The 23,685-nt window shown below is 35.6% G+C and overlaps 2 protein-coding genes across 3 annotated transcripts; both read left to right on the plus strand.

Moving 5' to 3' along the window:
* Positions 1-11,022: 11,022 nt before the first annotated feature.
* On the plus strand, positions 11,023-20,706 carry npvf (neuropeptide VF precursor). Of its 2 annotated transcripts, XM_043217987.1 has the most exons (4): positions 11,023-11,691; positions 19,255-19,354; positions 20,016-20,386; positions 20,471-20,706. In XM_043217987.1, exons 1-4 carry the CDS (start codon positions 11,471-11,473, stop codon positions 20,556-20,558), a joined length of 780 nt encoding a protein of 259 aa, XP_043073922.1. In that variant the 5' UTR covers positions 11,023-11,470; the 3' UTR covers positions 20,559-20,706. The 2 variants fall into 2 exon arrangements, with proteins under 2 accessions (XP_043073922.1, XP_043073923.1); XM_043217988.1 differs by lacking the exon at positions 11,023-11,691 and having other exon boundaries at positions 18,522-19,354.
* Positions 20,707-21,623: 917 nt separating this feature from the next.
* LOC122323320 (cytochrome c-like) lies at positions 21,624-22,766 on the plus strand. The gene is made up of 3 exons (XM_043217067.1): positions 21,624-22,044; positions 22,213-22,407; positions 22,615-22,766. The coding sequence occupies exons 2-3, from the start codon at positions 22,236-22,238 to the stop codon at positions 22,764-22,766; spliced, it is 324 nt and encodes a 107-aa protein (XP_043073002.1). The 5' UTR covers positions 21,624-22,044; positions 22,213-22,235.
* The last annotated feature ends 919 nt before the right edge of the window (positions 22,767-23,685 follow it).

Genomic DNA, 23,685 nt, shown 5'->3' on the forward strand with positions numbered 1-23,685 from the left:
CATACATCCTGACTCATTTTACAACTGTATATTTTTTGACTAAATGATTTATACTTAAAACAAATAAATTGACGTTTTCTAACAGAGGTGCAAATTAAATGGACGTATAAAACAGATATTTAATATTAACGCCAAAAACTTTAATATAAACTTTGAGAGAGAGATTCTGTTTTCTGTTTGGATTAAGGAGCTCTGGGATAGGTTAGAGGAATTACGACGTCACAGAACTACTGGGCATGCGCACAAACTTGCTTGACCCCGCAAGGTTGCGTGAAATCGCAAATGAATGGAGAGGCCAAATTGAAGTCATTTCCAGTGAGATAGCCTACCTGTGGAAAGAAGGACATACACTAAACGCCTAATCAAGATTGTATAATGTATATTCCCGAGCCCACATAATTGATCTATTTCAAGACCTTTAACACCATCATCATATTGTGTATCAAGCAGTGCATTAAAATCCTTGATGGAAAAATGACATAAAATAAATATAATTAATATAATTATTTGTATTTTATTCAGTTTTTAATATTGTGAAAAAACTTGTACAACTTCGATGTAACTACTGTATTATGCTATTAGGCCTACGCAGTTTTATTTGTACTTATCTTTTTTTTACTTATCTTTTTATATATATATATATATATATATATATATATATATATATATATATATATATATATATATATATATATATATATTCTAGTTTTATCATTTATAGCCTACTTATTTTACATTAGTCTAAAATCAAGCAATTAATGCAATAAAAAAGTTATAGGCCCACTGTAATAATAGGATAATAACAGCAATAATAATATTGCGTAGCAATAATTTTTAGTGTCAAAACTACAGCAATTTGAAACGATTTAAAATGGACACAGATGTATTGTTATAATAAGCTATGAAATTCTATAATGTAAAATTATATACCGTAATGTGCATATTATAAACGAATTATTTATCATTGCTTTTGTGATTACAACGTAAGTAAAATAAAAACGTGTCATTTTAATAAAGTTACTGGAGGCACACTCTCTCAGAACTAAATCTCTGTCTGTGAGAGCGCGAGTTGTTGCCTGCGTCCCTCCGAGCCTTCGACTGACTCGCACGTGTTTCTCCGGGCACCGCGCGCCTTGATTGACAGTTCAACGTTATCCAATCAGAACGGCCCTTTTAGCACCGTTTCATTTGCCCAGTGTTGTACGCGTCACCTCTCAAAATAGCCAATCACAAACGTCCAAACCCGTCCGGATATGACGAATTTCGAGACCGTTTCTACCTTTTCAGCGCCCCGCTGCGGTTTCACCTTGCAATTTTTACAGTTTTAAATATTTTGCGGCTCTCTTTGGAAGAGACCGAGCTGCGTAAACCGCCACGAGGTGTCACTGCTAACCATGTTCAACACAAACCGTGTCTGTGTGTCTGCCAATAAACACTGTTCATTCCGTCGGTTTTCTGCTCTTAGTTCCAGTGTTTATATTTCCTGACTTTAATACAATTATAAACATTTTTTTTGCCCATGTCTTGTGTGTATAGCTGTATATTATTAGATGATGGTCAGGAAATTTCTCAGTGAAGCTTGTGGGTTTTGGCGAGGGACAGCTTATGGATGACCGGCTCGATGGCTGTGCTAGCCCACTATGGTTGCAGGCTTCTCAATGGAAACAAAAATAAAAACTTTAAACAAAAAAATTACACAAACTCTAAGCAAAAAGTTATCTAAACAGAGAATTAGTAGGATTTTCGGGGGATTAGGAGGACAGCTGGATCCCTCAACTGAACTTTATCATCCCTAAAATGTAAGTATCTGTTTGGAGAGAGCGTATGGAAGAGCATTTGTGACTCCTGATCGATACAAGATCACCTGTATTCTGGCCTTCACCAAACACTAATGTGTCTGTTATTGATTTGAGGGAGAGAAGAGAAAGACAATGAAATGCACTCAAAGACACCGAAGAAGGATGATATATACTGACAATAGGTCAAAGTGGACAAGATGAGAGTGGAAAGGACGTGGGAAGTAAATCATAACACAAAATTAAAGAAAGAAAAAAAAAAAGGACCGAAAAAGGTTCAAGGAAAAATATATAGATGTCCCATAAACACAAGCTGAGTGTAAAGATCAGTTTAGATTATAAAAAAAACACTCATGTGACATTAAAAACACCCAAAAGGATTTCAAATATGATTGTGATTCTGCATTGATTATTACAAATAATTCTAAGTTCGAGTAGGAGAGGAAGACAAAGAGAGAGAGACTGTTGTAGAAATAAGGGGGAACCATTAAGTGGAGCTCTATGCTTGGGGTCAGAGGTCAAAAGTTGTTTCTGGAGCCCTGCCTAGGGGTGAGGGGGAAGGGCCAGTAATGACTGACAGATGTTTTAGGGGTGGGGGTGGAAATTGTGATGTGTTAATGTTTTTCTTAAAACACTGGAACTGAGAGACACACACACACACACACACACACACACACACACACACACACACAGGATCTCAGTGTTCTCACATGTCGGCCGGTCCTGCTGAAATCATGTCAGCTGTTATTTCTGAATGCCCTGACAAGTACATGTGACTTTTAACTTTACCTAGATCCTTGAAAGTATGTAGTCAAGCCATCATCAAGTAGCTGTCAAGAGAATAACCAGACACTCAAGTCATTTTACAGTTGAACCAGAAACCTGCAAACAAACCCAAAGGCATTTATGTACTGCGACACAGAAAAAAATATGAATGTGGATATACATGAAAATTGACTAAATAAAATGTTTTTGTTCAATTTAGCTCAAGTTCATGTGACATTTGGACATTACACAAAAGATGGGTTTGTTATGTACACCACCGTGCAAAAGTTAGGGGTTAGTAAGAAATAAAAAAAAAAATTACTTGTATTCAGCAAGGACACAAAGTAAAGACACTTGTAATGTTTCAAGAGACATCTATTTTAACTAAATGCTGCTCTTTTAAAATGTAAGCGATTTAAATAAAAGCACAGCTGTTTTTGGCACTGATAATAATAACAAAATGTTTCTTGACCAGACATTTATATGATTTACATTATAATGATTTCTGAAGGATCGTGTGACACTGCAGACTGTAGTAATTCCTCCTTAAAATGTAAACTTTGCTTTGACAGGAATTAAAAAATTTAAGCCCTTGTATGTAGGTGGTGTCATATATAGCTGTATACTTGTTCGAACAATGTGTTTTTTTTTTTGGATTTGAAGGCGAGTTATTTTGTTGTGTTAAAATGATGGCGTGAATGAAGCATAACACAAGAGCAAATGTTTCAGTTACTGGTGCCGTTGCATCTCAGTTTTCATTAAGGCATGATTGATTTATTCCAAGTGTCTAATAACCAGGGGTCACTGAGATAAACTAGTGGTGGTTTGGTCATGTGATCTCGGTCCATCCCACATGAGGCGATCTGCTCTAAGTAAAATAAATCCGCTTTTAATAGGCTACTGATATTACTTTTAAACACATTTTTCAAAGTATCAAGCTTTTTATTGTACATGGTAAAAAATACTGAGCGCATCTTTTTAGTTTTAATTAATTGTGAAATAATTAAACTAATGTGACATCTCAATCTCTTTCCTCTGTCAGTCTCTTTCTCCGCTCTGAGGTTCATTGAGAGCAGCCTTTCAAAGACTAGAAGTCTACAAAATCAGCACCCATTAGAAGAATGAAATGAAAAGAAAAGAAAAGAAAAGGAAGAACCACAAAAGAGAGTCAAATAAAGGAAGAAAAGAAAAGTGAGGACAGCAGCTGGAAAAGGGGCCTCAGGTTCTCATTCCCACACAAACACACTCCAGCCAAGACCGCTCTATAGATCCATATGGCCTCTTTTCCTTACATTATTTTATCTGACAAAAACATGAATTTTTGTTTTCATTAAAAAGAAATGTATCCATATTGATACTTTTCAGTACATTAGCAAACACACCCACTTACTCACTACAGTTTATTAAAAAAAGGGTTTCTTTTCAGACAATACAGCCATCTGTCATCTCCGTTGTCATTGTGATATGGATCACTGCGTCCCATTTCTAGCAAACAGAAGTTTGTTGCTCACACAATGTGTTTTTTGTTTTACCATTATGTGCACATGAGCATGTATGTGCAGAACACTAGAAAAAGTTTGATTTATAAGTGCATGCATTGGAATAGAAAATGGATGAAAATGAATTATATAAACATTTAGGATTAGTGTTCCTGGCTGTGTATGTGTGTGAAAAACGAAGGAAGTGCGCCGGTCTTTCCGTGAGTTTGTGTGTTGGTGTTATGGGTGTGTCTGTAGGATATATTTATTTTCTGATTGTGCTAGATTGTTCAGGATGTGTGTGTGTGTGTGTGTGTGTGTGTGTGTGTGTGGAAGTGGCAGAGGGAACGAAAAGGTCAGGGCAGCTGGGCTGTGTTCCAGTTCTTGTCGTGATATCCCAGCAGCTGCTGGCTGGTTGAAAGACAAGTTCCACCCTGCAACACGGGCCCCTGTGGTTCGCCTGCCACTTAGATTGACGACTGAGTGACACCAATGAGGGTTCACCATCCCTGCTCGGTTTAAGGGTTGTTGACTGACCGAGAGACTAATCTCTCATCAGGTAGTTTAATCTCTCGCTCACCCACATTACTTTTGATTCCACGTCTTCTCAGAGCGTAATATTTTCTGTACTTCATCCATTCACCCAAGTTTTCCTCATTCTGAGTATATCTCAAACGTATCTGCATATCTGTGCATTATCCAACATAGTTTGGGTTAATTTGCTTTAGCTTTTTAACACAAATACATGAAAACACATTTTTCACTATAGTAACCATGTGTGAGAAAATGTATTTTTTGCAATATTTTTAAGCATGCGGAAACAAAGGAATAGGAGCAGACGTTATGACATTAGGATACAGTAACATTATTTTGTCAGAGTCAGCTAAAAACTTTTATATTTGAGAAGATTATCTAACATCAAGGTGTCAGTACGTATGCAGTGAGAGGCTGTGATTTTAAATAAAAAAGAGAGACATTAAGGTGTGTGTGAGTGTGTGTGAGTGAGTGAGTGTTGAGGGATGCTTATGTGCTGATGACGTTAGTGGTTTAGGGTTTCCAGAGCTAAGAGGTTTGAGCAATCAGGTTTATTTACAAATCTAGTTTCCTGACACCAAACCTCCTTTTACCTTACTATCAAAACAGGGACTTTTTTGACCTAGAGTCAAAACGATCGGTTAGAAGAGTAAAGCAATAGCATCAAAAGTTTGTGGTCAGCAGGTTTCTTTTTTCTTTTCTTTTTTTTGAGTAATTCCTACTTTTATGTGTTAAATTGATCAAAGATAACTGTAAATTGTTTAGGTTGCTGCGAAAGATTTACATTATATCCAGATCCTGAAAAAAATTAAATTAAAAATTAAATAAATAAATAAATTAGAAAATAAATATATAAATAAATATAAAATAATATAAAATAAATATATATATTAAAAATACATATTAAGCAGCACACCCATTTGTAACATAAAAAAATCGGCCAAAATCAGCATATTTGAATGATTTCTAAAGGATCATGTGATACTAAAGATAAAATACATTTTATTATTAAATCAGAAAAGACGTATTTAATTGTAACAAGACATTATGCTATTACAAATATTTTGAATAAAATGTAGCCTGTGTGAGCATATAAACAAGACTTATTTCAACAAACATTCAAAATCTTACCAACCTCAAACTTTTGAATCATAGCTTAATTAAAGAGAATGTCATTGGTAAGCAACCGAGAAACAACTAAACATCATTCATCAGTGGCATGCAACGCTATTTTTGCACAAGCAAGCTCAGTGTTTTATACCAGCGTTACATCTAACTATCTAATCGAAACCGCCAATCAACGCCTGGCACCTTCCACTATTTCATTTACCCTATTTTTAAACAAAAAAACAAAGTACTGACCCCTTGCGTGACTATTTGTATGACTTCTTCTCTTGTACCGATGCTGAAAAACAAGAAAACCTCAGACTGATTTAAAACAGATGCTAAACCTCTGTCAACAAAAGCTGAAGTCACTGATTCACATCAATGTCACGCATTGGAGAAAATGAAAATATCATTTTGTGGTTCATGACGGTGTTTCTTCTTATACAAAGCTCTTTTGGATATAGGGCCGTTCTTTTTTTTCTTTTTTTTGGATTTTCTACAGTTTTGAGTTGATTAAGAGAGATATACGTGGCAGTGTTTTATTTCTGGATTTCTGTTAGAAGTGTATAATAAAATCAAAAGGATAGCTGTATTACTGTCTTTACTTTGGCAGAAATGCGAATGGAAACATAAATACGACTCACTCCATGATAACACCCACGCAAAAGATTAAAATAAGACTTGATTGCATATTACTCAAAGAAAAACACTGGTAATTTCTCCTGATGACAGAGATATGCTAGAGAATATAATAGTCACTTTGATGAAAATATCAGAGCAGAACTGTAAGAGTGTAAAGCGGAACAGTTGACCGGCCTCCAGGGTGAAAGGCTGATAGACAGATCAGTGCTTTAGCAGAATAACATCAGTCAGTCCAAAACTCACATACTGCGTAGCACATAACGTCTTTTCATGTTTGAATGGCTCAGAGTGTGCAAGCGTGTACATATACGCCTGTACGTGCCGTGTGACTACGGTTGAAACATATTATCATTTAAATACATTTAGCATATAACCTTCCTTAGCATTTCCAAATATGCCTCCGAGCGCACTGCAAATCAGTACAATGTTTTATGTGGATAAAAACCCGTAATCTCGTAATACCATTCACGAGTACGAAAAAAAAGAAAGAAAAAAAGTGTCAAAACCGAGTTGCGACCTAATGACTCTACAATCTTTTGCAGTAAACTGCTGTAATGGACTTTAAATAAGGTTAATTAGCTTAATTACGTTTAATTTGTTTGCGTGATAATCTTGAAAACTGATAAGAAACCACAGATGTCTTCTGGTCCCACATCCTGGGCACAAACACACCGCACACACACAAACTTTTGAAGCTGCTTTGATGGACCTGATAGTAAGTAATGATATGATACTCTTAAACCCAACCCTGTCATAAACCTGTTAGCATTATTACACAAAACATGACTGATTTATAGTATGAGCCTTTAAAACGGCGAGGACTGCTTTAAATAACCATTCACTGGCTTTTGGGATGCTCGAAAATGCTTTATTTTAATATTTAGTTTAACAAAATAATTTCTAATACAAAATAATTTACCTGAATACTATACATAGTTTTCAAACACTCCCACATACTTGTACTACACTCCCGTTAAATGTTATTTAAAACGACTTAACATTTTATATTCTGACATATTAAAATTATTTAGCCATATTAGCCAATACTCCAATCTTTAGTGTTATGTGATCCTTCGTAAATCATTCCAATACAATTATTATAATTATGAATGTTGAAAACATTTGTGCTTGTTAATATTTTTGTGGAACCTGAAATACAAATCTATATATTTTTTAATGTCTTTCCTGTCACTTTCAATGAATTTCCGGCCGTATAAATGTATTAAATTATTAATTTAAAACCTTTAAATGGTTTACTTGAATTTTACCGACCATGAGACCCAAAATGCCATTTGCAAAAATCAGAAAATTCCTCTTCCTGTCATTCCTGCTTAGGCTGAAATTCATTTTTCCTGTGAAGTCTGGCTAATTCAGTTCAAATGTCCGCTCGTGAACTGAAATGGAGCCAGTTATTAAATTCCGAATTTTGCCTTACCCTCCCACCTCTTAAAAGAAAATATTATAAAACTTACAAATCATTTTTACCTTTTTTTAACCTTGGCAGACTGAGAGTAATTACGTGCCCAAAATATACTTAAGTATAGCCATCCCCTTCACACACACACATACACACTGATGAGGTGAGATGTTAAATATGATAAGCCAACAAACACAAGTCAAGAAAAAAGCATTCGTGTGACACTGAACATCGGTTAACTAATCAAACACAGACGTACACTGTACAGAAAGTAAAGATTTGACCTCCTGATGCACTCGGCGAAGAACCAGCCGGCCATGAGGGCATGAGGCTGCTCAGAAATCTTTCCTGATTATCAAAGAGCAGCTGGAGAAAGTGGGAGTCATGAGAAACTTCATTTGATCTGACAAGAGGAGTGATTTTGGCCACTCACCTTTTTTGCCCTCACTCTATATCTTGATATTGCAGGTGGGAACAATTATAAAGCAGCACAAATGGTCACGAGAACCTTGGATTATTCAAGTAATGCAGCAGACACACACACACACACACACACACACACACACACACACCGCCTCTTCACTAGTATGTCAACTGAATATTTTTGTTCATATTATTCTTACACTAATATTAGGTTTGCGCTAATAACTATGTGTGTGTCTATATACAGTATATATTACTCATTTACATTTTAGTCATTTAGTGGACACTTTTATCAAAAGCGATAGAAGCAATCAAAACGAACAAAAGAGCAACAGCAAGCACTATGACAAGTCTCAGTTAGCCTAACGCAATACATTTTTTTTTACAGTTAATGAAAAAGTCTGTGAAAGTGATTTTGTAGCTCTTTAAAATGGCATAATAATGCATCCTTCATTTGCAAAATGCAGGCTCCTAGAGGGAACATAGAAGTACTGAACTTAAGTCAAGGGGTGGAGACCCAGAGATGGTTTTGTAGGCAAACATTAATGCATTAAATTTTATGCAAAACACTAATCGCTAGCCATTGCAAATTGATGATTAGAGCTGTGATGTGCAGTCTTTTCGGCTCTTTAAAAATTGATCTTGCAAAAGCATTTTGGATTGATTGATTAATATTTCGTAACTATTATTACTATTACATATTTATTAATATGTATTGATTAATGAATTAATTAATATACTCCTCTTGTATATACACACGCAAATTTAAACCCAGATGCGAAAGTATTTGCTATTTGCTTTCTTGTTTAAAGCTAACTTTTATCATGGCTTTACAAAATATGTCGTCCTGTAAATAAAAACATAATTCTGAGTAATGTTGAGTTTTTATCAAATTGTTAGTTTTGCAAAAAAAAAAAAGTAACAATAAAAATAACGAATTGGGTTCAGTATGATAAAAAAAGGTATAAATTACTGAAACTGAAAATGACAGTAAAGATACATTGCTACAATATACTGTGCTGTTTTTTGAACTATTTATCAAATAGTAGGTTATACCATAATAGTATGGTATAAGGTTATTAAATATACAACATAAAAAGACTAGAAATGTTTCTTAAACACCTCAGCTTTGCCATCACAGAAATAAAATATATATTAATATAAAAATATATTAAAATAGAAAGCAGTTCATTTACAGTCACAATATAACTTTTTTCAGTTTAGAGACTTTAAAAACTTTTACTGGCCCAAACTTTTAAACTAGCAATGACCTTTTAATGCACGTTTTATGAATGCAACATATAATAACAAAATAAAACGAGACAGTAATGCTTATGTCTCACAAGCACAGCCACAGGTTTGGATGAGTAGCTTTGTCATTCCTTAGGAGACTGGGTTTGTCTGATGGGGTTTCCTTCCGCTCACTGCAGGGGCCTCCGCACTGATTAAAGGAGCAAAGCAAATAAAACAAACAGCAATCAGAGACGGGAATACACACACACACACACACACACATACACATATGCACTCAAACACATGCATAACCCAAATCAAATACAGGAATACACACAGCGAAAATATCTGATCAAGTCTAAACTACGAGGGCTGGGTTACATTTACTCATAAAAATGTATAAATACACAACACACAGATGCATAAACATACTGTGTATACTAAGAAAAACAGATGAAAACCACGATAAGATCAACTTTTTCACCCATGAAAAATTAACTTTTAGATGTTACATTACAACAAGCAGTTCAAAGCGAGATTTAGACGTAATCCCTGTCAGCAAGAAACCACACGCAAACTCCAAAAAACCCCACAAACATTGGCAGTCTTTCTCTGGAGACCCTGAGAAACTCCAAATCTCTTTGATTTTGACATTTCCCATGCTTTTCCTATTCCAAATCCGCAGCATTTATCAACATCATCCATCTGGCACAGACAGCACATCACATTACCCCAGGAACAACAGTAGGCCCTGGTTACCATGACGGCAATGCCAAGCCTCATTTCTCTCATTTGAGAAGCCTAATTTATTTGACAGGGGGAAAATATAAGATACATGTACGTAGATTCACAGCCTGAGACACATACTGATTCATACACAGCCACCGACAGCATGCATGTCTTATTAAACAGCCAAGCATGCTGATTTCTACTTTCCCCTCATCATTGAAAAGTCAGTCACATATATGGGCAACAATATGCCTGACCACACACAGTCTATTGCTGATGCTGACATTTTTTGTTACAGCCTGTCGTCCAAATACGGAGGGCCAAAACACTATGAATTAATTTCTAATCTTAAATACCCTAATTAGGCCAAATTATACTAAACCACGTGAAATCCCCACCATCCTGAAATATACGCGCAGAATGTAAGTGTTGAAAAGAACCAGAACACTTCTCTCGCGCTGAACTTCAAACCAACACCCCCTCCCTTTAATTTTCTGACAGGCCATTTTAGGCTTGTAGAATGTTTAAATTACCCAGAAGGCTTCCCGCTGGCTCATACAATCTCCATCCAACATTCGCCCGCCAGCCGCGCAGGTACGCACACACACACAGGCGCACGCAATTTGGGGAGCGAACGTTTGGGCGCCGATCGTACATTCTCGCACTTCAATTTCACAGTAAGCGGTTTTTGTCATCAATATGGAAATAAAAAATGAATGAAGACGATGAAGATCAAACCGTGGCTCCTGGGCTCCGGTGACTGAGAGCAGCGGCAAAATGAGCCATGACATCACATGGCGCTCTCCAGCTCATTGCATATCTATACCTCTTCGTTTTGCATCTTTTTTTTTTTTTTTTTTTTTTACCTTTAATTTTCTTTCTTTCCTGCTTCAAAAAGAAAAGGAGGGATTTGTTCTCGAATAAAGTTTTTATTGGCAACGAGGGCTGGGGTCCTTCAGAGGGGCTGCCAAAGAAACGCCTGACAGAATAAGAGCTAATGTGACCAATTCAATTATTCTTCACGCACACAGAGAGTCTGGAAGCCATTAGTTCGCAACCCCCTCCCGTTAGGTTTGATGGTTCCCAGGTGAAGGTCGTATTTTCGATGTCTCGTCGGAGGACACAATTAGCAACAACTCTGTTTGATTTCACTCATAACCCTCCCGCCGAAAGCTGCCATGTTTGAGAGGGAGAGCTGCCATTTTCGCTCAGATGAGGGTGTATACGCACACTCGCATTCGAAGCAGGGAAGGAAATGAGCAGTCACACGCGAGCGGGTACGCGTCAGCTGGTCCTAGTTAAAATGAGACCGCGGGGTTTCGGGCTTCTGACAGCAGCTTTCCCTCATGCACTCTTGGTCACAGTCACACACCGTCATTGTGACAGCGACATTGAGAAATAGCGATTCCTTGCTGCGGTTCGTCCGTTTTCCCAGAAGTCTTCACTTCTGTAAATGGCTACCCACAACGCCTACAAAAACAAGAGTGAGGTTCACAATCGTGAAAAACCAAGTAAAAACAGCACTACGGTACCCAACAATGTTCGGCACAGGAATCAAGTGTGCATGGTAAAGAAAAAACCTTTTTCTGTGTTATTGTGTGCGTTTGTTTGTTTGTTTTGATGCAAATAAAAAGAGAGAGAGAGAGAGAGAGAGAGAGACCAGTGGTTGGTGAAGTGTGAGCGCTATCACTCTGACAGCTCCAACAGAAGATTTGTTGAAAGGAGGAAAGCGAATCCTGCTTTCTTTCATTTGCGTCAGCCTGTCTTTCATCATGTGCTGAGACAGAGAAACCGAGAGGAAGAGAGAATCGGGCGTGATGGAGGAGAGAGACTGATACGGGTAGATAATGCATATGTGCGCCTTTGTCTGTCTGTGTGGCTTTCAGGGTACTCAGGACCAACCACAGACATCCTGGAAATGAGAACTTCAGACAAAAAAAAAAATGCGCAGACGTTACATTACTTCTCATAAAGGTGGCATGAAAAAGAGCTCAGATAACGGAGTCAAAGAAATAGGATACAGAGACCATAGAGTATTTGTATGTGAGTGTGTGCCATATAGTCATGATCCAGGCTTGATTACCAGTCATTAAAAAGAATACCTTCAATGTAATGTAAAAACACATTTGTCAAATGTGGAAACTGTAGTAAAACATCTTTATAATCACTAGGCTAAGGCCCGTTTTAACACTGGGTTAAGTAATGTTTCACATCTGTAGTTCTGGAAGAGGATTATCACTGCTTTTAACACTTGGTTATGAACTGACGCTAAAGAATAGCGTGAAACGACGCAGCGTTAGAATATTATGGTGAGCTGTTTAGCAGCAGACAACCAATCATAAACTACTCCGCTGCTTACCCCATTAAACAGTCACAGGAACTTTCACACATCTGAAAGGAAGAAATAAAAATGTCAAAAAGTGACAGCATATGCGTTAACTGGGCTATTAAATATGTGTGTTATCTTTGTAGTTTGTATGTTTCAGAACCGTGGTTTTAAGGGGTATAATCAATCTTGAGACACAACTAAACTTTTTAGAGTGAAATATGAGGAAAACAGAGTTGCTTTATTTTTGCTTTTTGTGCGTTAGCATGCTTAGTACAGGTAGGTAGATCTACTTAGAAATTACACTGCATTACAAAAAGAATTATGTATATAAAAATTGGTATAACCTCAAACAGGTACTGCACACAGATAAAGCAGGCTCCTGTTTTTCTTTGGACTTAGCAGCATAATGTGGTTTTCAGTCCAGCAGGCTACATAAAGGCTTAATAAGGGTACGCTCACACATCATTTGTTTATTTAAAGGAGTGACAAGCCTGTTCTGTTACAAAACTTACAAACTTTTGTAAATTTTGAACTAAAACCCCTGATGTGTGAACGAAATTTTAGTAGGCTACTTCTGGTGTGAGAGAACGCATAATTTGTGTTTATATGGTTTTGGGAACTCACATAGACCGAGATATGAGCTGTGTTTCTGTATGTGACTTTGTGAGCAAGTAAACGGGTGTCAATAGCAAACAGTAAATGTGTGAACATATCTTATGTTGATTCACTATCTGCTCTAACAGCTAAATTCGGTCTGTCATCATCTGACCAGTCTTCCAATGATTCGTTAAATTAATTGATTCATTGAGTCATCTGTCAGACTACGTTGGTTCTGCTATTTGTGCAACTATATATATATATATATATATATATATATATATATATATATATATATATATATATATATATATATATATATATATATATATATATATATATATATATATATATATATATATATATATATATATACCATATATACAAGATATATTTTTGACAACTTCTATTTTGATTATTGATGTGGTAAGAACACACCACCATTCTCAAGCTTTCCACAAATTGATATCTGTAAATTATAGCCAGGTTATATCAATTGTTGAAATATTCTGAATGTAAACAACCAAAGTGCAATTACAATATTTTCACAGATGGAAAAACAGTTGTTAAACAAGTTACATGTCCAGCATGTTCCGGTCAGTTCAGGCCTATGTGTTTTCTGTGCCTTAACTCTCTTTCTCTTTCTATGCCAGTCTCTTTCTCTCATTCCCTGGCCTATCTGTCTTTCTCTTTGTCTCTCCCTCCCTCTTGTCTGTCTCTTTTGCCCTCTCTCAGAGACCAATCACTGTGACCTCATTCTTTGCACAATGACATCAGTGTTCAAAATGACCAATTAGTAGAAAGCATGAGAATTCTAACGAGTCTGTTGGGAAAATTGTATGTGTGTGCCTTGTGTGATGGCCATGTAGGTAAAGAAATAGCACATTATTAATGAATGCCCTCCAACAGCTGGTACCTGAATGTAAATCTGCGAGCCTTTGGTGTCCTGCACATTGGATTTGTTATGAGATACAGTCAACACTAAAGTGAAGCAGTCAAAGACGGTAAATGGAAAATGCATGCGTGTGTGCGTGTAAGTGTGTGTGTGTGTAAGTGTGTGTTCCAGCTGATTTAATCTTGGCTTTCCTTGATACCATCTACTGTTTCAGCCTGTAGACCCAACATATCATCAGTCATACCTGTCAGCAACTAAATCCCTCCCGCTTTCTCTCTCTTTCACTCTCTCTATCTGTCTCTCGCTTATTTCTCTCCTTCCCACTTAAACGCACACATACACACTCGCACATGACTTCTTAGTCCCCGGTGTGTTGTTATGTGATTCTCCTGCGCAGTAAATGTTCTGTATACATGTTCCTTTGTGTGTTCTCTCTGACTTATTTGCTTCTTTTGAACAAGAATAAATGAATGGCATGGCTACAACGGTTCTTATCATAGGAGTTTTTGGGTATGAACTTTCCTCCCCGGATATAGGTGGATTTTTGACAAAATTTGACAGAATTTAGCTTCTCTAAACCAACTGAAAAGGGAAATAAACGGGAATTTAATTCAAATTTAATTTAAAGCTTTAATTTATACTCTAAGAAGCTGAGTCAAAGCACAAAAACTTAAAAAACATGACTAAATATAACAAATAAATATTTCAGTACAAAACGGTTTCTTAACATTCTTTGGAAGTGATGATTTATAAATATATATATATATATACAAAATCATGTTTGTTCATAATGTTAATTTATACATCTAATAAATGTTAGAAATTAACAACACATAATAAATGCTGTAAAGATTGTTCATAATTATTTTATGTTAGCTATTACCTTAATTAATGTTAAACCTTACTGTGACGTGTCAACATTTCTTTCATATTGCTTTCTCTCATTTGTTTAATGCTGTAAGTAATTTGGCTGTGATTAATGGTGATACTGCATGCATGTAGACCATTCATCTTACTTTTACGAGATCTATCTGCTAAACTTTCATCTGTTTGTTGGCTCCAGATGTGCTAAATTGCCAGGATGATTGACAATCTGTTCATCTTCACTGTAGTTAAATGGTGCTGGCAATTACATTTAGTATTTTGTAGACTGAGAAACTGCTTTTGGATGAACACCAACTAATTGACACGAAAACATCACAACATAATTTACCAGTGTAAACACAGTCATGCATAACTAGACTTACCCAGACATTTCTGGGTTCGCTTCTCTTATATACGTGTATTGGCTGCTTTCGGTTAAAGGTTTAAGTCATCCATAAAATTTCAATCAAGAGAGTGTTTCTTTCCCAGATTTTTATTTGTCAGAGCCGCTTTAAAATGTCAGTTGGCATTAGAGTTTTTGTCTCAGCTGTTTTTTAATTAGATCCTTGTCCTCACTCAGTCCCAATCATTTTCAACACGGTAGCAGAGGTTTTCATTCGAGCATTTGGCAGGTGCCAACAGTTGAGATTGTACCTTTCAACACCTTGATGTTATCACTACACAGTGGGAAAATGCCATAGACGTCTGACTGCACAGCTCAAGCAAACACATACTTCTATAGGGATTCATAGGATTTGATGTAGAGGTCTGGTCTATAGTCAGTGTAGTGCATGATGGATTGACGATGGAAAGTCTGGCTGTCAAGAATGAAATGTAATAATAACAGCGGGGACTTAGCATTTGAGATCTAGAGGATCAAAGAATTAGAGACTTGAGGGCAGACTTACCTCTAAAATGATGTGTGTGTGTGTATCTGTGTGTGTATCTGTGTGGGAGAAATAATGTAAAAAGATTTATCGGTTCCCTACATATACAATACTGTTTAAAAGTTTGAGGTCTGTTAGAATTTTTTAATGCCTTTAAATAAGGTCTCTTATTTTATGTAATCAAAAATCTAATACACAAAAAAAAAAAAAAAAAACACAACTTTTCACACATTTCAACAACAACAATTATAGTGTCACACAATGATTCATTCTCACATGCTTAATATTTATATTAATATGTGCTTATTAATGTGTGTGTAGGAGTGTGTGAGTTAAAAGCGAGTTTTGTTAAGGATTCTTTGGTCAACAGAAACCTCAAAAGAATAGCATTTATTGTAAAACAGGTGTCTTCTGTTACAATAACACTGAATAATTGAATAAACTGAATAACTGAATGAAAGTATACTTTCTTTTTTTTTTTTTTTTAAATGAAACAAAACCTGTCTGACCACAAACATTTGAATAGTAACACACATATTTATATACACACACACACAATGAAAAGGATTAAAAAGTTAGGTTCATATAAAAAAAGATACAGTATTAAATTTATATAAAAAAAATACATATAAAATACAAATATTCAAAGCCTTACATATTATGTACTCATGAACTATTTATTAGTCTCATGAACTGTAAGAGACATTTTAATCATTTTAGGGTGTGCTGTTCTCTTTTCATGCATCTGTCATCAGTCAGCAAGACTTCTAATTGCATCTCAACTTCATGGATAGTTTGCATCTCCATTATCAAATGTTTTTTACGGTTTTCATACAGTCTGTTGGCACTAAGAGCAGTTCAGTGTTGAGTACTGCGTATCCTGTGTTTGTTTGACAAGTGCAACACTTTTTACCTTCATCATTTAATCATATTTCCCTGAAAGAGTTCTTATATATGTGTATTGGCTGCTTTCGGTTAAAGGTTTAAGTCATATTAAAATAACTGCAATTATACATTTATTTGATGCCTGAAAAACATTTGTTATTTGTACATGTATAGTAATATTAACGTGTATATTGAATTGAATTTTGTAAGAGGCAGTGAATGTCGATGATGGTATATTTATGTCCAGTTTCACCAGTGGGGGTTGCTCAGGCCGTCACCTTCAGGCAAGGCGTAGAGGTCAAAGTTCAGTTCCGTGGAAAGGTTAACGGTCACCCACTCCTCCCACACTGACTGCACTTTACTCTGGCCATCATGCCGGGCCTCGACCCCATCACTGCCATCAGCCACATCTTAGGAGAACAGAGGTCAAAGTTCAAGATTCCATGTGGGCAGAGCCACACTATCGTTCTCTTTTTCTCTCTTAATACGCTTTTTTTTTATGCGTATTACACTCCTGCATGATTGCAGAGGCCCAAAGTTCAAAGCTACAGATGCCAGTGTCAGATAAAGCCATCTCATATAGCATGTACGTAAATAGTAGCATGCTAACACACACATGTGCGAACACACCCCTCCTCTGTCATTAAGGACCATTTTCTAAGCTTCCTGATCCTTCATCAGCACCTTCCGCTTCAGTCCTGATTGGCAGAAACATGCTGACCGCGGCAGACATCTGATTGGACGACCCTAAGGTCTTGTGCTAGCCATCTACACCCCTTGTCTGAGTGTCTAGGGTGGATGTTTGTTCAGGTCTTTGATCGGTTAGACAGGATGGGAAAAAATGCAAAGGGACTGGTGAGCTAAAGTTTGAATAAACTGGTCTCCATCCTCTAACCATCTAAATAAAACATCCACATTATTATTTTAAAAGCTGATGAATGGCACACTGAGGTGAAAAACAAAGCCACCGAAAGGCCTGCAAGATTTGTATCCATCTGAGAGTTATGAATGAGTAAAGCTTAGTTCCGTTAAGTAGCCTATGTTTTTCATTCATTTTGCATATTGTATAGAAACTATAGTTTGTATTAGTGTCAACACGTCAAAAAATTTACAGCAGCACCCCATCTATGTACTATTGGCTTTTATAATATATATATATATATATATATATATATATATATATATATATATATATATATATATATATATATATATATATATAGTATATTTATTTTTTTATTTTAGATCTTAATTTAATCTCAACACAATCCTATCAGTTTGCAATGAGATGTTATAATGTCGCACTGCCCCCTGCTGGATAAAATATATATTGACCTTCATAGAAAAGTTGTCTATGTACCATATCGATATTAAGCGTGTAATAATAAATTATTCCGTGTTTATGACTAAGTTACATTCAATGTGAGCATTCTGCTAATTGACATAATACAAAATATGTGCTATTTACATCTACAACTAATTATAGCCAATCATCATTAATATGTAGTTGAGACATATTTGAAGCAGGAAATTTGAAAAATGTCCTATTCAATATTTTTAAACAGCATTTGTGGAATTCCTTCTTATATATATATATATATATATATATATATATATATATATATATATATATATATATATATATATATATATATATATATATATATATATTCATATTTATGTATATCTTTCAGCTATATGAGGATGATGATTAACGTAACTAATAAACTACAAATAACTAGATAGCTTTTCCCAAACAGCACTGATTGCATAATTAATATGCTATCCCTTACTGCCATTGATCTGCATGACAGTGATGGCAATTAGGAAATATTCTTTGACGCAATAAAATACCAGACCATTGATAAAATACCAGCGTGACTATGTGGCCTACAACGTCTCATCCAGACATTTCCAGCTTGTCAATTTCCTATTCATCCTCATGTGTCAAGCATCTTATACGTGGAAAAACAGACCATTTTTACTTGCTCCAACCTGAATGTGGCGGTAACTGAGGTCTCTGTGAGCTGCACAATGAACTGTTTTGAACTATTGTCACATGGAATGCATCTCTGGTTAATTTGGAGCAAGTCCAAAGTTTTTGTTTAGCATGTGAATGCTTTTTATTTGACTGGTCATATAGGAGGGAATAGGGTGCACAATCGTTTTGGAGTTTATTTAACATGTTTGTTGGTTGGCCTTTCCCTGTTTTTTCTCTCTGTATAAGAATACAATGAGGGGAAAATCAGTTTATAGCCGTCTAATAATTCCTCATTAATGCATTACTTTTTCAAGATCAGCCGTGACATTAAGGGTTCAGTTCTCAAATCATGGTGATTAGTAAAAGATGTCCACTTCAAAAAATAGCCTTCATCTTCTGGCCCATCTTAAGAAACCTATAAGGCACCCTTGGTGAGCATTTCTGCTACTCTTTCATTTGGACCTGTCACTCTGTTGCTATGAAACACTCAAGAAGGTCATTAGTGAATGAATGAAGGTGGGTGCTATGTGTTAATAATATAAGTATGCAACGCTGTGAGTGCATTATAAGGAATGTCTTTGTGGGTATGTTTATTTGCACATGGCCAAATGTATAAAAACCGTGCCTTGTGCTTGGGCTTCAGTGAACGATTGTAAGATGTCCTACTTCACTCTTCTCTTTTTGGCTCTCAGCACCCTGAGCTGCTTCATGCTGAGGGAGGTTACGGCTCTCAGATTGCCACTTCCTGATGACAGCGATCCTGATAGATTTACATGGGGACAGTTTCCTGAGGTAGGTGCTTCATACTCTTTCTTTTTCTTTGCTTCCTTTACTATTTTGGGTTGGAATTTACAGTATGTGTCAAATGTAAAATGTAAAAATTATATATATATATATATATATATATATATATATATATATATATATATATATATATATATAAAGATGAAATTAAAATAGAATTAAATAAATTTGATTACATTTTATTTTTTCAAATAAAGTGATAATGATAATTTTTGTTGTTTTCTGTATCTTTTTTTTTATTAAGTTGCACCATTTTTATTTTTTATTTCAATTATTATTATTAAATAAAACTGAAATAACATTACAGTTATAAATATTTCATTAATCTTACTTTTTTATTTGGATTAAAATTTGTTTATTGCTATTGTTGTCTTTATCTACATCGTTCTATTATTACTGAATAAGCATGATTACATTAAATAAAAAGAAAATTTAAAGGGTGAGAGCAGGCAGATATTTATTTAAGATAACAATTAAGTTATAAGAAATGTAAAGAAGTGTAGGTCCATTAACTGTTAGTATGCTCTATATTTCTGCTTTAAAATAAAGTGGAAATGAGCAAATACAAACATAACAATGACAAAAACAATAATAACTGTAAGTAAATCAGCTGATTTGCACCATTTCTTCTACATTTTTGCTGTCAAAGAACGCTCAAGACATTCCCCGGAGTCTGGATATAGAAGACTTCACTCTTAATGTAGCCCCAACCAGCGCCCGTGTGAGCTCTCCCACCATCCTGCGACTTCAGCCTATAATAACAAAACCATCACACCTGCATGCCAACCTGCCCCTTCGTTTCGGACGGGATCTGCAGATGACCCCAAGGGAACGCGCTAAGTCCAACATCAACCTTCCTCAGCGCTTCGGCCGGTCCTGCACTATGTGCGCGCGTTCAGCGACCGGACTCTCAGCCACCCTACCGCAAAGGTTTGGGAGGAGGAACATATTCGCTTTAGACCCTTTCCGTGCATTGACTCTCTACACACGCACACCTGAATCACCATTTCCAAAAGAAAGGTAAACTTGCATATTTCTGGTATGAACTGAAACTAAATCATCGTTGAATTTCTAACAAATTGCTTTGTTTGATTTCTCTCGCAGGACTCAAGTCCACGACTACATTCTTGAAACATTAGAAGACTCCGTAGAAGAAAATGTAAAGAGCACAGACTACACAGCTTTAGACTAACGAAGGCCACAAAACCACAGCTGTTTATTAGAGATGTTTTGTTCACCAGTTTTATGAATTTCCTATCCTCTTCTTGCATTTGCATCTGTGCTTTCCTGCTTGTAAACTGTTTGAGTAAATTATGAAAAACACTACACTGATGGTGTGTTATTATTTATGTATGTATATACATTTTTTTGCTGTAATACCAATGAAGAACCATTTTTGGTTCCTCAAAGAACCTTTCAATCTTCAGTTCCTAAAAAAAATATTTTTTTTGTCTGAAAACCATTTTAATAATCTAAAGAAACGCTTCCACTATAACAAACATTTTACACAAGAAAGAAAATCATTAATGCGAATAAAGAACCTTTATGTTTAACAGAGTTTGAACATCCAAAACTCATTTCATTTTTACTTTCTTCCTGCATAAAAAGAGCTACACAGTTTGCACCTGCAAATGCACTCTGCAATACAAAGTTTAATGAGATCGGCAGGGTTATAAAGACACTCTTTAATGAACTGATATGTTTGATGATTCTCTACAAAATGGCCTGCTACAAGATGCTTAGGGATTTTGTTGAACACATCAAACCAAGAATAATGATATAAAACACCTACCTCAAACGGATCGTATAGATGCACGAGACGCAGAAGATGTATGATCCCTCTCTGCTTTGGTGTAAGGTCTTAATTAAGTTTTCAACCAAGAGACGACCCAAGCTTCCCCTTGGACAGCGATTTCAACCTGCAAAGAATGAAAGAGATCTGGTGTTTGCAATATCAAAAACATTCCTCGCGCTCAGTTTTTGGCCTCCAGTTTTTAATCACATGACACAGATATCCATGGTTTCACAAAAACGACTGAGGTGAAACGTCACACAACTTAGCCGACATGCAGCAGTTCTCTTGCTGTAATGCAAATTATATAGCAATCCACAGGAAGCAGGCCTATATCCAAAAGCATATAACCACATCAACAAATGTCTAAACTGGATAACACGTGCTTTTTTGTCATAACAAGCAGATTACAAAAAAAGTTTGTTCTCACACTGTAAGATTCCCTAAAATGGTGTCGCATTTATAAAAGAGAATCACAGAGAAACTAGTGAAATATACATTTCACAAGTAAATACCTACAAGACAAGAAAAAAAAGAGTTTCCAACGATTGAGCAGTTCAACAAATAACAAAACAGATACACAACCATTTTAATATAAATGTAGGACGTTCACATCCGCCTTTGTCAGACTGATTTTAAGGATCTATTTGTCGGGGAAAAAAAGTTTCAGCTGAACAGAAACTAAAAACTGGATTGGTGAAAGGAGTTGGCGGATAGCCCAGCCGCTCGAGTAGTTTATGCGTAGCGCCGTAAAGGTGGGTGCACGCGCTGTCCTTAAATAGCCCATAGGCACCATATAGCCCACTGAGATTAATATAAAACTAATTTCGTTAAGGTATTATCAACGCCTATAGCTTTTAAAAAGCAATAGCAATAGCTTTTAAAGGTCAGTATCTTTTTTTACGTTTACAGAACATCAATCGGCGATGTTTTATTTTGCGTTCATTTTGGAAAGAAGTTGCGTTTTTATTAATACTACTGATAGTGGGAGGTGGTACCATGACACTTGTTTCACTTCAGTATCGTAGACACAGATATCCTTTCTTTTTTCCAGATTCATCTGTTGCGAGCCTTAAAATGGGCGAAACCATAGAAAAAGGAAAAAAGATCTTCGTCCACAAATGCTCTCAGTGTCACACCGTTGAAGCTGGAGGTAAACATAAAGTAGGTCCAAACCTAAATGGACTCTTTGGTCGCTTGACCGGCCGAGCACCTAGCTATCCTTACACACAGGACAACGTGGAGAAAGGTGAGCGGTCACAGATCCTGATGAGCAGGTATATTTGCATACAGAGAACACGCTTTCATTCTGTAAAAGTATGTAAACGTGCAATCCGCGTAATGCTTTGATTATAAACGTATTTGTGACCACATGTTGTGAACTGATTCAGTTTACACGAATAAAGCAGGAAATAAATCAAGAAAAAGTATTTCAGCATTGCTTTGGTTGATTTAGGTGTTGTCTGGAAGGAAGACACACTTATGGAGTTTTTAGAGAATCCTAAGAGGTACATTCCAGGGACCATGATGATCTTTGCTGGGATCCGGAAGAATGAGGAAAGGGTTAAGCTTGTAGCATATTTAAAGAAATTCACATCATCCAAATAAAACATGGTGTCTTACAGTTTACTCAGTTTTATTATTTTTTTTGCAATAATGATCAAATCAACAAATATACATATTATTATTATTATTATTATTTTATAATTATGATTGAAATCATATAAATAGATATATATATATACATATATATATATATATATATATATATATATATATATATATATATATATATATATATATATATATATATATATACATATATATATATATATATATATATATATATATATATATATATATATATATATATATATATATATATTGCGCCTAACAATTCTTAAGTTCACCAGCAGAGTTCACTGTTTCCTCAGTATTAGCTCATTGTTAAAAACCTTCTTATATAAACTCATTCCATATTCAGAATATGGCAATACACGTAAATGCCTGATATATATGACAACTATCATATTCACATTTTTGGACTTTGTATTGAATGCATTGCATGCATAAAACTTTAAGTTTGAAACCTGTGTGTTCTTTTGACGTTTTATGTAATTCGGCCATCTAATAACTTTGCACAAATTTGCTTATTTAAAGCTATTTATTATAGTATAGTATAGTATATTATCTACTATCACATTGTAGCTAATGCATTGTATGCCACTAGCATTCTATTAAATTTTTTTTAGACTCAAACAACTGGTGCCTGATCCAGCAGAACGGAAAAGGTGAATGAATGGAAATGTTTCTGCTCACATTACAGATAGATTTAAACCTAATTAAATCTTAATCTGTTTAACATTAAATAGTCATTTACACATGCTGCACATGTAGATCTGTTAAAATAAAGCTAATATAGACACCTAGAGCGTGTGTTTTACTAAAGTGTGTTTCTTTGTGTTCACGTCAACAGTTGAATACAGCAGAGAAAGAACAACTATATTTATTTACAGCGATCTTTTCA

The sequence above is a fragment of the Puntigrus tetrazona genome, chromosome 19 (genome assembly GCF_018831695.1).
Source record: "Puntigrus tetrazona isolate hp1 chromosome 19, ASM1883169v1, whole genome shotgun sequence".
In the NCBI taxonomy this organism is placed as follows: Eukaryota; Metazoa; Chordata; class Actinopteri; order Cypriniformes; family Cyprinidae; genus Puntigrus; species Puntigrus tetrazona.